Raw genomic sequence first — 16,315 nt, forward strand, 5'->3', positions numbered from 1 at the left:
AAACTGTCTTAAGCTGAAACGACAGGGCTCATTACAATGGCACAATATTAAAGAGAGCTCTTAAAAGTGTAACTTGCAGGAGGGTCATGAACTGGTTTAACGTACTTCGCTGGTGCTTTGATGAATTCTAATGAACGCTGCTAGTCTCTAGAAAGGAATGTATCAGAGAGGAAATCACCTCCCTGGCATGCTTACAGCTATACAACACATTAGTGTCATTACTTTCAAATGTCAGTGCTGGAGGCTCAGAATAAGCCTTTGGGAGGAGGACTTCAGTCACAGCGGCAAGCAGGTCTACTGAGCAGATAAGGGAAACAAGCAAATAAGAGGTAAGTATTTAACAAATAAATATAGAGTTAATCTAAAGGTTTTTTTTTTCCTTTCTTCAAAAACTCTGCTACCATAATCTTTCATTTCTATTCAGAGTTTTAAAAACCAAATGAAAAATTCATCAATGTTAAAGGGGAGATTTTTAATACAGGATTTGTAGATTTTTATGAATAAGTGGTTTAATCCTCCTCTTAGCGTCCCTTCCTTCCCAAGGAAACTGGGAGAATTAAGGAAAAAAATTACTACTTACACAAAAAACTGGTTCAAATTTGGCATAAAGTGATAAACTTGGAAAATATCTGTTGCAGAAACCTGCTTTCTTTGAAAGACAAAATTACTAAAAACAATTATTTGGATCCAAGTAATACCTGCTTTTTTTTCCTTCTGTCAAACTAAAGGTATCCTAAAATGCTTTATGGAAATACCGTTTATATCAGTATTAAAATAAACCTGGTCAGACAAAACCCAACTACAAATAAGGATTCCTAGCTGGTAAATCATTTATTTAGACCTTAGGCGGGCTGGGAGTGTTTCTAGGTGTGTGGCCAGTGTGTGTAACAAAAAGTTCTATTCAGAACTATTTAGTGCTTTGATGTTTCTATTCTTCCATACGTATTTCCAAAGTAAAGGTAAAAAAAGATATTCAAGGGTCAGGAAATACCTCTAACCATTGAAAAAATTAATGTGTTTCCTGTTTCGTTAATTGAGGCATATAAGGAATATGTTTGTGGGAACTGGCTGCACTGGGACAAATGCACAAGAGACCTATTGAGAAGGGAGAGGGAGGCTACTAAGTTGTGTGTTGTTTTTTTTTAACTGTTTTTTGAAAATAAAGAAATAAATAAGGCAATCCACATAGTTTATATCTAGGGGAATTCTCTGGTATTTAAATTCAAACACAACTTTACCACTATAGGAAAAAAATTAAGAAACTAATAAATAGTCTTTTTTCACAGCTATCGGATTCTTTCACTAAACCTTCCGAAATCTGAGCCTCTGCAGAATACTAAACACTTGGTCCTTACCTACAGACATGGACAGATGCATGTACGCTCTCATTTTAGAGAACTTGAAATTTTTTTTAAAGGAAGGAGTCAACTTTGGCTTTGAGTATTTGGCATGGGTACAATGCCTTAAAAAAGCAGATGACCAGCTTAGCTACTGACCATGCTGACCACTGTCCAGAATCGGATCAAATCACAGAAAAACTACCAATGGCTTTCTCTTATAGAATATCTAAACAAAGCACAATTCCTGAGCACATTTTGCAGAGCTCATTTGATCACTTTATCTCTTCTAACTGGTCTGGATTACCAGAATCGATACCAGAGGAAATGAAACAGATTGGTGAGGAACAGGGAAATAAACCTCGCTGGGCAGCTCTTCTGATACTCATGGTGATAATACCCACAATTGGTGGAAACATCCTCGTTATTCTGGCTGTTTCACTGGAGAAAAAGCTGCAGTATGCTACCAATTATTTCCTAATGTCCCTGGCAGTGGCTGATTTGCTGGTTGGATTCTTTGTGATGCCGATTGCCCTCTTGACAATAATGTTTGGTAAGTATTTCACTGTATTCCTGCCATCAAATCACAGAACTGTGATGTACTATTAGAGAAATGAATCCTCATTTAATCTTTAAAGATGGACCTGGACTATTTACACATACAGTGAGTAAACAGTTCATTTTTCATCATTTTCTATGGTTGATAATTTTAAAGAGCGAAAAATAATTTCGCAGAAACAATTTTATTCCCTCTTTAGTCATCTAATAAAATCATTTAAAAAGTCATCCAAGTTAGCAATATTCATAGACACTGTACACATTACGTAAAAATTACACTGAAGAAAACAGCTATGCTTTAACTGCATTAATACCTTTTTTCTTGACAAAGCAATAGCTGGAACACTTTTGTAACACCTATGTACTGGGTTAGTTATTAATGATAAGGTCTCTGAATCACTAAATTCCAATGTATATCACTAAACCCTAATTTTAAATTGGAATTGTTCTAAAAATTCTTGTTATCGCTCTTTATAGTTTGTGTACTTTACACTTAAACACAATTCTTACACTTGTGTCACGTTAAGAAAAAAATTATGTTTAGCTGCTGAAGGAAATGGTCTGGCTACGAGTACCCCAGGAGATGATCCATTTGATTACTTTTTATGATTTCTGACCATCCATGTCCTTGATATATGTAAGAGGTATCAGACCTCTAGCTTAGGAAAAAAGTGACCAATACCTGAGTTATTACAATAATATAAAATACAGTTTAAAATTGAAATCTTATTTGCTATATTAAAAAAGATATTAAAATGATGATGTAAGTTGTTTCTGATTCATGCATACTATCTTAGTTATAGAATTTGAATAGACACAAGTAATTCTGCTGATGAATTATGAGGGCTCCTAAGCATCAGCATTAAGAGGATATTTAACTTATTCAATGCTTGTGTAAATTGATACTACATTCATTAAATGCTTAAGAAAAATGATTATTTGTACCAGATAGGGCTTCTTGGAATTATGTTTATATGGTGAACATAAAAATATTATAGTTAGTAGAATGCATATTAGGAGGTGAAGAAAAACTGGCATTTCAAACCATTTTATTCAGGTTGAAATGTTACATTTTTATACGTAAATTATAGAATGATATCTAAAATTAAGCACTTCATCTCCCGAATATAATCGGATGGTGACAGGTTGAAACTTCCCATTCTAAATCAACATTTATCCAGGCTTTAAATTCTGTGACAGAGCAAGCAGTAATGAATACGGTTTTACTGCCTTAATAGACTCTCTAATTATTAATACTGTCTTTCTGACTATCGTCCCCTCTTTTATAAACTTGTAATCTTTTGAATAATCTAGTGCTACACATAACTATGGAAAATACGAAATCTTACTCTAAGGAAGAACCTAAACAATCTTAATTCTGAATCAAGTGTAAAAGAAATAAAGTGAGGACTACGTAGGAACATTTATGCATATTTACTGAAGACTGCACAGGCATTTGATGCAAGCTCTTATCTCCACACACACAATAGTAGCTTCCTGTGTAAAATCATACTCCTTTAACCGTGTTTTACTAGGCACACAGAATATGTTAAAATGCTCGTCTCATACTACCACAAAATTTAATTGATATGTTATGTTAATATAAACGAGATTGAATGAGTTATGTAGAAGTGAATTTTAATTAAAATTCGCTAGTCCACAAATATCAAACATCTACTATATGTAAAATACTGTAGTAATTAAATTGTCAGCTAAACAGTTAAGGAATCTTAAAAGGCAAAGTTCCATAATATTAAAGTGAGCCGAGTAACGAAACACAAAAACAGGTAAGAGAAATACTTCCATATATTCCACAGGGAAAATAGCAGGAATAGGTAGATATCCAGGAACTGAAAATTCAGTTTCTATTATTTAAAGTTTTGGGGCCCAACTTTTATTTTAGCAATAAAAGTTACCAGGAAACCCAACGCATATTTTCACATAAAATATGTGGAATGTCTTTTTATTTATGTCCTAAATAATTATGTATTTTTAACTACATTTCACTCTTCCAAATGTTTAATTTTTAATTACAAAATAAAACCTTTCATAGCCCCAAACATTTTTATTATCAGTAATTAAGCTGTATAGTGGGGTTAGATTTTGGGAAATTAACCACTATTTAAAACATTATTGCATTAGTTCATTATTGCAAATATTATATTTCTTTGAGAAAGTCCATGAAAAAAAAGACATGTTGTCCTCTAAAAAGCTCCGAAAGGACTCATTCATAAATTGGAAATTGCACATATTATAAATGCGGACCTGACTTTACTAACATTTTTTTTGATAGCCTTTCACATGTTAACAAATACTAAGACTTTCTAAATTAATGTATTTATAAGAATTTCTGATAACTTTAAAAGGCAAGAATAGATTTTGTGTGTTTTTCTCTCATTATAGAGATAATCTGCAGAACTTCTGAAGTCTGTATAATCAAAATTGTCCCTAGTTCTGTAAATATAAAAAGTTAACTACCACTACGAGTTGAGGGGTGATTTTAGTTATCTCAAGGAAATTTAACGAAAATAACACAGAAACTTTATATTAGTTAATATTCTAATAAAACTAAGTTTTAAAAAAGGAGAGCAGTACATTTTAAAAAGTGGCTCTTATACTGAGGAATGTATTTTATTCCACCAATGATTTATATAATATTGATTATCTATTGTTTGAATTTCTATTTTACCAAGATTATGACTCCTGATATAACATGGTCTTTCAAATGAGTTGTGCTATGTCAACTTTTCTGCCACTTCTTCCTCTCTGGGAACACTAGGATTTAATCCACTTTACAGTTCTAGTTTTTTACTATCTTGCCTATAATCCCTAAAACCCATGATCACAAATTAGTAGCTCATAACATAAGTCTTGAAAATTCCTACATCAGAAATACTTGAGTAGGACACACAGAAAAGTGAAATTACCACATGCCAATATAAAAAAGACAGGATGTTCACAGTTTAGAAACTTTAGTTCTAAACTTTTCCTTCCCTCATTAAATGATTAAAAATGTAAAGGGAGAAAATACAGCATTTGGCCATCCACTGGTTATTACTGGCTTATTTATAACTTAAATTGTAATTCATGTCTCATGATTTATAATTTGAAACTGTATCTGATACAGTTGAAAGAAGGTACATAAAAAGGCTGAAAGATGGGAGTGTGAAAAAGGACACACAGACTTTGAATCCTGGCTCTCCTGTGTCGGCTAAGGCAAGTCACTTAACATGTCAGAGTTCAATCACCTTGTCTGTAAAATGGGTTTGCTAAATCTTACATTGCAGGTATTTTGTGAAATTGTCAAGTAGGGCCCAGAACATTATAAGCACTACCAATTGGCAAGTATTAGCACAGTATGCAAAGGGTTTATATACTTAAATATGTGATTTAATTTAGACGTGAGTCTGACCAGAGATGAAACAGATGTATAGTAGTAAAATAAACCATTCATTTATGCAATGAAATGCTGTTCTGTCCAGTTCTTAAATGAGGGAGCAAAGCAATTAGAGGCACTTCTTTTTGGAAAGTGGAAATTTTAAAAAGGAAAAATTTTCATAAGCATTAAATCATTTAAAACATTTAAAACATTATCACATCAGAAATCTAACCCCCGAATATTTCCTATGCTCAAATGTAGTGGGAAAAGAACAAAAACAAAATAGAAGCTTCATAATAAAAATTTAAGCACTGATCTATGTCTCTCTTTTCTGGAAAGTAAAGATAGAAACAAAAATTTCTGAGATGAAAAAATGTGTACTTGAAAACTATGTCCTTTTTGGATATCAGGACTTGTGATAACAGCACACTTGTGAAATCAGCAGGATTTGTGCTGCTCTGATCTATTCATGAGCTGTTTACCTTGGTGAACTCTATAGGCATAGCTCTCTAGGAATGGCTTTGAAAATAATGTTTTAAATCGTCAAAAAGGAACTATCTTATGCCCCAGATTTATAGATTAATGTCATTTGGTTTCTGAACTCATTACATAACTCAGCTTTCCAAACAAAAATTTGCCCAAAGGGTAGACAGGTTTTAGATAAAATTAGTCTATCTCATCAAGAAACAATTTTGGCTTCTTGTTAAAAACCAGTTTTTGGTTTAAAATTTTAGGTTTTTACACCAGTTACAAAGCAAAAAACCAAAAAATTAACAAAAACCAGACACGGCAATGCATATAGGTTATTTGAGTTTCTTTGAGTTATTTACATACATATATGTATAAATAGTTAAAATTCAACTTTAGTAAAAGGCATACTTTCATGACAAATTAAAGAGTTAAACAGTTAAACATGTTTTCATGTCTTTTTTTAAAGCGTGGCTTTAAGTTCAATTGGATTCATGCAATCTTGCTACAGCAGGCAGGAAGATAAACATACTGATTTTATACTGATGATATGGCTTATTGTTTCTAAGTAGAAGTGTTTTAATGGCTGGGCTAGTTTCTGTCAAACAATAATGGTATATTTATTGCATGCTTTCTCTATGCCAGACATTGTTTTAAACACTTCACGTATATTATTGCATTTAATGCTCAAAGCAATCCTATAAAAATGTTATTACCATGCCCATTTTACAAGAGAGACACGATTTGATAAATCATAAATGGCAGAGACATGATTTGAACCCAGGAGAACTGACTCTAAAATTCATACTCTTAATCTCTATTACTCTGCTTTTTCAAATGAAATGAGAAATTATTTCAATCAAAAATGTCATATTTGACATAAAGCCAACATTTATATCTTAACTCACTCTAACAAGACGGCCATAAAATTTTCTCTAGGGACAAAGGCAGAACCCAATAATTTTTAAAGTTGTATTTCATATTAAATAATAATTGGATCTTAACCAATATGTGTATGAATTCTTGAGATGATTGTCAGACCTCTTATCTGAGGAAGATATTAGACTTAGGCCCATGCATGAGGTTGCTGAACCTTCTCTGGGAGACAAATAGAATCTTACATGACTAAATGGCAATTCTACCACTCCTTATGTATGGCTGTATTTAAAACACACAAGTCTTCATTTTAAACAACAAAATATTCATGCTATTAATATTTTTAGATAAATAATGAACCATGTATAATCCAAGACTCAGTTAAGACTTGTTTTGCTTCTATAATTATCAATCTGTAATTATCTCAGGCACCCACAGAAATGTCATTATTCAAACCTTATTGAAATTAAATTCTTCTTTGAATTGAATTTGGAAGTGGGTGATGGAAAGAGGTGGAAAATAGGATTTGTTTTTCAGAGCAATTTTGTGTGCCTTCTTTTTGTAGATAACAAATGCTATAAAATTTTAATGTTTTCCCCCTTCTGTTTTAGCTTTTATGAAAAAGTCAAATTTAGAGCCCCAGAAAAGCAGTAATTAATTTAGTTCAAGTATGTAATAACTTATTTCCCTTAGACTGACTCTTACATACACTTTTCTCTTTTTATGTAAATCTGTTAACTATTCCATTTTAAATAATATATTAAGTTCTTATGGAAATAAGCTGGACAAAATACATTACAAAAAAAATTATATAAATCCTTAAAACAAATGAAAATTCCTAATAAAAACAACATATAAAGTTTTGGAATAGTTAACCCATCTCACCATACCAAAATGACCTTTTACACTTTTCTAGATAGTAAGAAACTTTTCTGACTTTGAGCCTATCAAATCAATACTAACTGAAAATATAATTTTATAATGAAAGTATCTGGACTAGGGAATGTCCCTTTATAAATTGAGAATGTCTAGAACTGTTTTCATTTTTTATAAATTCTTAGATTACCTGAATCTGTTTAGGCAATTAGACAATCCTTTTTTCTTTGTATAAAAGATATCTACTCGTATTAATTTAATGCAGTCAGCTGTTCCTTTCATGTAAGTGTCATAAAAAGTCTATTCACTAGTATTTTATGAAACTTGGAATGACAAAGAATAATAAAGATCATCTCTTATTCCTAAAGCTCATAGTCTCTTCCTTTTTAAAAGAAAATTCTATACCATGCCTCAATATTTCTATTGTTGGTAACAAGAAAGTACTGACTCAACAAAATTCTAGTGAACTGCATGGATTTTAATACCCATTTTCTATTCCAAAATTGGAGCTTAAAATAAATTCATTTTGTTGGAAAGTGAGGCTAACAAGGCTTCATAGGCTTAGTTAAACCAGCACGAAAGAGCTTTCCCTCTTAGCTCACAATTAGAAATATGTGGGTCAGATAGTCTAATTCCAAAGACATGTATTTTTTATATGAGAGTTCTGTTGTGGCTTCCTGCTCATGGCTACTAGATTTATGACCAGAATTTTCCAGATCTTAATTTTTAAAAATATAATCCATAATTAGAATAGCTAAATAGGCCAAGTTTAAATTAGCAACCCGTTTTAAAAGATGATACAGAGCGCATGCATTTAAAAGAAAGAAAGCCTAAGATATGACATTAATTATCTGCCTTTCATAATCCTTAACTATGATCAATATCTGTGGACGCAGCTCTAGACTTGAATAGTTTTCTACCTCCCACTCAATCCTAAATCTAGAACTCCTGGACAGTTCAGAATGCAGCTTCACGTTAAGTAATTTCCACTGCAAAACTCTCTCAATCATACGTACTTCTTCTGTTCACTCTACAGACTATTGGTTTGCTTAAGCTCAGGTCAAACATTGCTGCCTTTGACTATCCAAGGTCCTCTCCCACTGATTAACAGAAAATCTGAACAGGACAGCTAAAAGGAAGAAAATTTAGTTGTTTTCTTTCTATACACGGGTTTCTCAATCATACTTTTATTTCTTTATTTCGAGAGGTTTCCCGTAAGTTCCTTTCTCTGAGGTATTCTGAGTGCCTACATTAGCTAACACACCATGTTTCCCCGAAAACAAGACCGGATCTTGTATTAATTTTTGCTCCAAAAGACGCATTAGGGCGTAATGTCAGGGGATGTCTTATTTTTTTCATGTACAACAATCTACATTTATTCAAATATAGTCATGTCATCTTCTGGAACATCATCATAACATACTAAAATGCGTCCATCTGGCTCACGATCTTAACTGGGGCTTATTTTCAGGGTAGGTCTTATTTTCGGAGAAACACGTTAGGTACATCTTTTAAGAATTAAGGCACAACCTTTCCCAAAAAGTCTTCTAAAGCAGTGTTTCTCAAACACTGATTTTCATACAAATCACCTGGGTATCTTGTTTAACTGCAAGTGATTCAGTACGTCTGGGATGAGGCCCAAGAACCTGCAGTTCTAACAAGTCCCCAGCTTATGTTGGTCCTTGCAGATTTGAAGAGCACTTTGAGTAACAAAGTTCAAAAGAACACTTTCAACTAATATGTAAGTTTTGATAAACAAATGCTCCCTCTCACATTCAGACTTGTTCTTGAATCCACTCATCTGCAAAACCAGTGATATAATCTCTAAGTCCCCTTCCAGCTCAATGACTCTAATTTATCGTCTCCACAATCCCTTATCCCCACCCACAATTAGTGATGTAGGGAAAGTATGACTACAGCAATTTATTTCAAACGATGAATTACTCTTTCCACCTGATGCTTTAATCCTTTAAGAAGCTGCTGAACATGGAACCAAGTACTAAGCAATAATTTATCCTTTTTAAACAAAAATTCATACTGATTTTGTTATTCTGTTCCGAAGGAGAAATATTTCAGTATTCCTATTAAGAATGCCACATAGCAACTCTGGAAACAGAAGGCACCAAAAAGCAGATGGGTCAGCCTTGCTACCTTTTTTGTAAAGTACCCAACTATTTTTCACTGAAATCCTAGTTGACTCTTGAAAAAAAATACATTCAAGTCTATAACAAACTTCTTTCTCTAAATTTTGGTCTGGATGCTAACCCTTCTCCACCCCCAGGCTTCCTGAAGTTAAAGTTTACAACTAAACGGTTTGTTGGTGCTCTGAACTCCTGAGATGGTTATCTTGGTCCACCTTCACTTATCCCAATCATTTTGCCTGTCAAGGTCAGATACACTTCCAAAAACCAGGAAAAGCAGTTTATATTTTGTCAGTGGACATACAACAATTAAACTGTAATAAGGATTCAGATAATCTCATATCTATGACATTTGTCGTATACTGGAGTAATTTGCTTTTATAGCAAGTTCTAAAATGTGTGTGTGCATGTGTGTTGGTAAAATGGATTCTAACTGAAATATTCTAGGGCAAACCCTAATATAAATTTTAGTTGTTCGGAAACTGCAAACATCTTTGTAGTGGGTATGTGTATAACACATACTATATCAAATCCATGTATGTATGGATACTTGTCCAAGTAAATTTATGGGAAAACTACGTAGAATATTCAGTATCATATCCAAAAGCCTGAGATTTTAAAAAAGTTAATACTTCTAAACTGCTTAAGATTGTCTGAAGTATAAAGTAAGTGCTTGTGTTAAAATAAGACTTTGTTAAATAAATTAAGTACTATGTCTAAAATTGAGATTTTCTTTTTAAACAAAATTCCTTATCACTTATTACACCTCCAGAGATTGGAGTGAATGATGGAATATGAAAGGATAACAACTGACTTTTCCTCAGGATAACTTGAAGTCATTCCTTTCGCATACACTTTATTCAAGAACTATTTCTGTCAGAAAGAAAACTCAAATCATTCCACTTAATTATTTTGCTAAGTGACAGTTTGCTATAAACAAGGTTCATGCTGCTAGATATTGCTACAAGTGAGCCCAGCCCAATTCCCTGGCTTCACTGAGACTCCCATTCTAATACTCCTTTTGCCACGTTACATTGCTTCCTCCACATGGTAAAATGTTTCCTTATTATACAATAGCAGCTTAAAAATAACTTTTATTTGACTAGCAAGGTTAAATTCCAGGTGCAACAATGCATAAATTTTTAAAGGATCACAAAAAGAATAGACAAAAGAGCAGAGGTCAAAATAATGCTAAACTTCTGCTGATTTTGAAAAAGCGTTGTAATTCTTATACAAAACAGAAAATACATTTAAAAGGTACATACCATCTACAGATATATATTTAACATTACTGATTCCATTATCTGAAGTTAAACGTTATCTGTGGAGGTTACGTCATAAAATTTCAGATGAATAACAAAAAGGTAAAAAAATATTTATCACTTTAAAGAGAAACTGCAGATTGAAGGTTGCCATTTTGCAGAAGAAATGTTTTTGTTTTGTTTTTCTTTCTTTCAGAAGCTATGTGGCCCCTCCCACTTGTTCTATGCCCTGCCTGGTTATTTCTTGATGTTCTTTTTTCTACTGCATCCATTATGCATCTGTGTGCCATTTCAGTGGATCGTTATATAGCCATCAAAAAGCCAATCCAGGCCAATCAATATAACTCACGAGCTACAGCATTCATCAAGATTACAGTGGTGTGGTTCATTTCAATAGGTACGTGGGGAATGTCGGGGTGTGGTGTGGTGTATACAGTCTTTGGTTCCGTTGGGCTAGGAGAATTCTAGGCCTGATAGGCCATGAAGCTCAGCCTGAGAGGTCAGGGCAGCCTACTGACACACCAACATAAGCTCTTGACCACTACATTCACCACATGGCTTCTAAACCATACTGTCAACAAAAAGTGTAAAAAGCAAAAAAGTTCATGTCCTCAGAAAGAACCATCTTCACAGCGTGTACTGAGATATCATCCTGCTTTGATTCTGACATGCAGGAAGTCTAAGTCTGAAAACAGTTTTCACATTTGTCAACAGATCATTAAGGTCTAGGTAGCATACTGAATTCTATACTATATTAAAACAACAAACAAGAAACGTATCTTGAATCATGTCTAAGAAGATAAATAGGAAAAGAGAAAAAAAGAACCCAGAAATTTTGTATGCAGTTATAAAAGATCACAAATTTATCTTGGAAGCAAATATGTGTGCATACAAAAGGTAGTGTCTACTTAAGTGTCTTGAATATGTTTAATTACATGTTTTAAGAGAGATGTAAGTGATGTTCAGAAATGATTTATAGAAAGAAATCGTATTTCTTCTAACCTGTTTTATGCCCTTTTGCCCATCTTTAACGTGCAAAGATAGCTGCTATAATTATCTTAGCATGAAATATAGCATAAATAATTCAAACCTCTAATAAGTTAAAATCAGAAAAACAAACAGATTCACAACAATTACGATGATCATTCATAGTCTGACAAGCAGATCACTTCTTCACAGTAAAAAAAATTCAAAGAGGAAAAAAAAAATCGAGAGAGACCTGGAATGCTAAATAAGGAAAGCAAGAAAAAGATGTGACTTCTCTAATCAGAATAAGAACACTGGGGCAAAAAAACAACAAACTGAAACTGACTTTTATATTCCTGAAATTACGATACCAGGGCTAAACCTCTTGAAAAGTCTATAGGTAAAAAAAGTAAGGAGTGTTACTACTCTGGCTTGGGAAGAAAGTAGGGGCAAGGAAAAGTCTATTCAAAATGGAGTGATTTGCAAACAGTGAGAAAAGGCTAGTTTGGGGGGCAGAGGCTAAGCCTGCCCCCAAAAGAAGCTAGAGAAAAGGCATGGGAAATAATGGGTGACAATTACCAAAATTTAAAGCAGAAAGGAGGAAACCTAAAGCAGTTCATGTCAAACAACCCACATCTTTTTAATAAGTTCACTGCAATGAGGAAGAGGAAAAGGGAGACAGTGTAAAGTGTGTGTGTTGGGGCAGGGTGGGGAGAATAGGCAAAGGCAGGGAGAAACGGATCCTTAAGAATTAAAACATTTGAAACTGTGAAATATGATCAAGCCAATAAACAAACAGTCTGTTGGTAGATGTGCTACTTCAGTTAAGGCTGGATAACATGAATTTATAAATTGATCAAATTTTTATTGAGTATCTATGACGTGTTAGGTAGTCATATAAAGATGAACAAGAATCTTTACACTCAAGGAAGGCAGATATATAAATAAACTAGACTAATACAAAGTATGTAAGTATGCGGAATAAAAGAATAAAAAGAATACCCCAGATTTATTGCTTTGGAAAGGGATCTTACAAATCTACTTTTCCCCTTTATAAAAGGAGAGAAAACAAACAAACAAAAAACCTTAGAGGTTTTTTAAATAGTTGGGTTAAAGACTCTCACAGCTTTTCAGCACCAAGGCCAAGATCAATGCTCTTTTCATTTCATCACACTTTGTCTTGTAGAACCAGTGACAATTTAGTAACTTTGTAAAAGAAAGCAGATGATGGGTGGGGTTAGTTCAGTTCTTAAATTCTGCAAAGTGCTGAAATGAACCCACTTTCTTCTTCTGGATTTATGGTTATCCTAGATAACACCTGGCAACAGTAAGGTATGAAAGGAGACTAAGAAAGTAGCGGTATAAAAAAATACCAGTGAAAACTTAAATGTTATTGGCCAACAAGCTGGTTAAGAAGGTAAGCCTTGATGAAGTTAACGGAATGTGACAATAGGGAAAGATAGACTAGAGATCAAGATAACCGTAAAGAGAAGTTCTTCAGTAATGAAGAGTGGTAGCAGCACAAAAAAGGGAAATATAAGAAGAGATCTTGATGGGATAGAATAGTTTTAAGTGGGCTTTATGGATGGCTTCAGGAGTGCAAATAATAATAATTAGAGTTGAGCTCAAGAAATACAAAATTAAGGTATTAGAAAGGTTATCAATGGGATGAAGTCATGGAAGGTGAGAGCAATGGAACAGTAAGACTAAATAGCAAGGTGCAGCTGAGCCAGATGCACAAATGTCCTGGAGGTTGGTAGGTGGATGGAGAATAGAGTGGTGTAAGCAGATTAAATAGACTTTAAAAGGGGAAGTGTTTTTTGGGGAAAGAACAGTGGAAAGATTACCTGGAAGTAAGAGGGTAGAGCAGGGGTCAATCAACTTTGTCTGTAAAGATAGTACATATTTTGGGTTTGCAGGCTCTATCTGGTTACTGTCACAACTACTCAACTCTGTAGCAGAACAAGAGCAGCCACAGATAATAGGCTAACGCGTGGGTATGGCTGTGTTCCAATAAAATGCTAGTTACAAAAACACAAGGCAGGCCAGATTTAGCCCTTAAACTGTAGTATGCTGACCCCTAGTGTAGAACATTAAGTATACAGAGCCCTCCTGGGGCAAAGCAGGACAAGCAGTGGCCTCCATTAGAAAGGGTTTGAGGAAAACATTCTTGTCAAGGGCTCTTTAGCTACTATAAAAAGGCTGTGCAGATAATGGAGTACTTTCAGATTTCTAAAACAACATATGGATTCTAGAGATTTCTAACAATTCAGACTTATTTTTAAATATCTGCTGTTTCAAAGGGCTAAAACCCTTCTGTTACTTGTCTTCCCAATAAGTCACTTTTCTAAGCAAGATCATATTTAAATATTTACTTCATGGTATTTAAAGTATTAGAAAATGATCATGATATACATTTCTTTCATATCTATTAGAGGAACTAAATCTTGAAAATAAATTTCACATTTCACATGCTCTCAAAATGTGAAGTAGCATTTAAAAAAAAGCAATGAACCCATAGTTTTCCCTAAGAAAGAGGAAAAGATTAAAAGACATTCATAAACATCAAACAATAAAACTTAAATGAAACCGTGTAACCTCAAAGAACAGGTATCTATTCAGAGTTAAGATACTGCATGAATGTACTCTGAAGTCTTAGATCAACTACACTGGATAGATATTAAGATAAAAGTTGGGTATTAAGCTTAAAAGCAGCTTCTTTTCTGAATTCCTTTTCCTTAACCTGATACAGAACAACAAACAAAAAGATTATGAGAAATGAAGAATAAATGAATACATTCTCTACTATTTCATGAACATACTATATAGCTTTAGAGAAGCCGTAATTATAAACCTGAAATCACTAACCAATCTCTGTTTAAAAATAGCAGGTTTGCCTACTGAGGTTCTATTTGTCAAATCTTCCATGAAGTGCTATGACAGATTCTGCATTGTGGGTAGTAGGAATTACAATATACTAACCGCATAAAATCACTAAATTAAACACTCTAAAATGACCTATCTTAGAGTTGAAATAAAATTAACTCAGTTTATCTTGTTTCCTCTTCCTTAGGCATTGCTGTTCCGGTCCCTATTAAAGGGATAGAAGCTGATGTGGGTAACCCAAATAACATCACTTGTGGGCTGACAAAGGATCGTTTTGGCAACTTCATGCTCTTTGGCTCACTGGCTTCCTTCTTTATACCTCTGGTGATCATGATTGTCACCTACTTTCTCACTATCCGTGCTTTACAGCAGAAAGCTTACTTGGTCAAAAACAAGCCACCTCGACGTCTAACATGGCTGACTGTGTCCACAGTTTTCCAAAGGTATGAAACACCTTGCTCATCACCTGAAAAGGTGGCAATGCTGGATGGTTCTCACAAGGACAAAACTCTGCCCAACTCAAGTGATGACATACTTATGCGAAGAATGTCCACAGCTGGAAAAAAGTCACTGCAGAACCTTTCCAATGAACAGAGAGCCTCAAAGGTTCTGGGGATTGTGTTTTTCCTCTTTTTGCTTATGTGGTGCCCCTTTTTTATTACAAATATAACTTTAGTTTTATGTGATTCCTGCAACCAGACTACTCTCAAAATGCTCCTGGAGATATTTGTGTGGATAGGCTACGTTTCCTCAGGGGTGAATCCTTTGGTCTACACCCTCTTCAACAAGACATTTAGGGATGCATTTGGCCGATTCATCACCTGCAATTACCGGGCCACAAAATCAGTAAAGACTCTTCGAAAATGTTCCAGCAATATCTACTTCCAGAATCCAATGGCAGAGAACTCAAAGTTTTTCATAAAACATGGAATGAGAAATGGGACTAATTCTGCCACGTATGAGAGCCCAATGAGGCTCCAAAGTTCAACCATTCAGTCTTCTTCAATCATTCTACTAGATACACTTCTTCTCACCGAAAACGAAGGTGACAAAACTGAAGAGCAAGTCAGTTATGTATAGAATGGCAGTTTTCATTAACAAATATAATGATGAATAAGATGATGAAGCAGATATAAACTTACCAAGAATTATATAAAGAACTATGTCATGTATCAAATCATCTCTTTAAACTAGTAAGAGTTATATATTAAGATTATCCAATTTTGTTTATTGGGACAAAATTACTCCATGAAAAAAATCATTTTGTACAGCTGCAAATTAAAACATTATCTGCACAAACTTTTTGTGGTAATTAAAGAGCCCTTGACATGAATGTTAAGGTAGTCAAATGAAGTAAAATTAACTAAATCAATAAATTTCGGGCTTAAAAAAAAACACCAATGTTATCCTATGTAATTTATTTAGTTCCTAATAATATGCAAAGCTGTGCTGCAAATGAAATAAAACAAGCATTAATCTTGTCTTCGATACCTTAAAAGTGTAAGGCATAACACAGAACAGTGACAGGAACAGAGGACTAAAAATAAGTACATAAAATAATGATAA

The 16,315-nt window shown here is 33.8% G+C and overlaps 2 protein-coding genes across 2 annotated transcripts in view; one reads left to right on the forward strand and one right to left on the reverse strand.

Moving 5' to 3' along the window:
- The window catches only part of PSMD1 (proteasome 26S subunit, non-ATPase 1), a 93,839-nt gene that overhangs the window by 44,065 nt on the left and 33,459 nt on the right, over positions 1-16,315 (reverse strand). The gene's annotated exons all lie outside the window — the stretch shown is intronic.
- HTR2B (5-hydroxytryptamine receptor 2B) lies at positions 245-16,135 on the forward strand. The gene is made up of 4 exons (XM_033112211.1): positions 245-329; positions 1,287-1,890; positions 11,094-11,294; positions 14,937-16,135. Exons 2-4 carry the CDS (start codon positions 1,476-1,478, stop codon positions 15,827-15,829), a joined length of 1,509 nt encoding a protein of 502 aa, XP_032968102.1. The 5' UTR covers positions 245-329; positions 1,287-1,475; the 3' UTR covers positions 15,830-16,135.

This window comes from Rhinolophus ferrumequinum, chromosome 8 (genome assembly GCF_004115265.2).
Source record: "Rhinolophus ferrumequinum isolate MPI-CBG mRhiFer1 chromosome 8, mRhiFer1_v1.p, whole genome shotgun sequence".
NCBI classification, from domain to species: Eukaryota; Metazoa; Chordata; class Mammalia; order Chiroptera; family Rhinolophidae; genus Rhinolophus; species Rhinolophus ferrumequinum.

Coding starts and splice junctions, on each gene's coding strand:
- HTR2B (XM_033112211.1), top strand. CDS start 1,476: ATGACCAGCTTAGCTACTGACCATGCTGACCACTGTCCAGAATCGGAT. Junction 1,891..11,093: donor CCTCTTGACAATAATGTTTG/GTAAGTATTTCA, acceptor TCTTTCTTTCAG/AAGCTATGTGGCCCCTCCCA. Junction 11,295..14,936: donor GGTGTGGTTCATTTCAATAG/GTACGTGGGGAA, acceptor CCTCTTCCTTAG/GCATTGCTGTTCCGGTCCCT.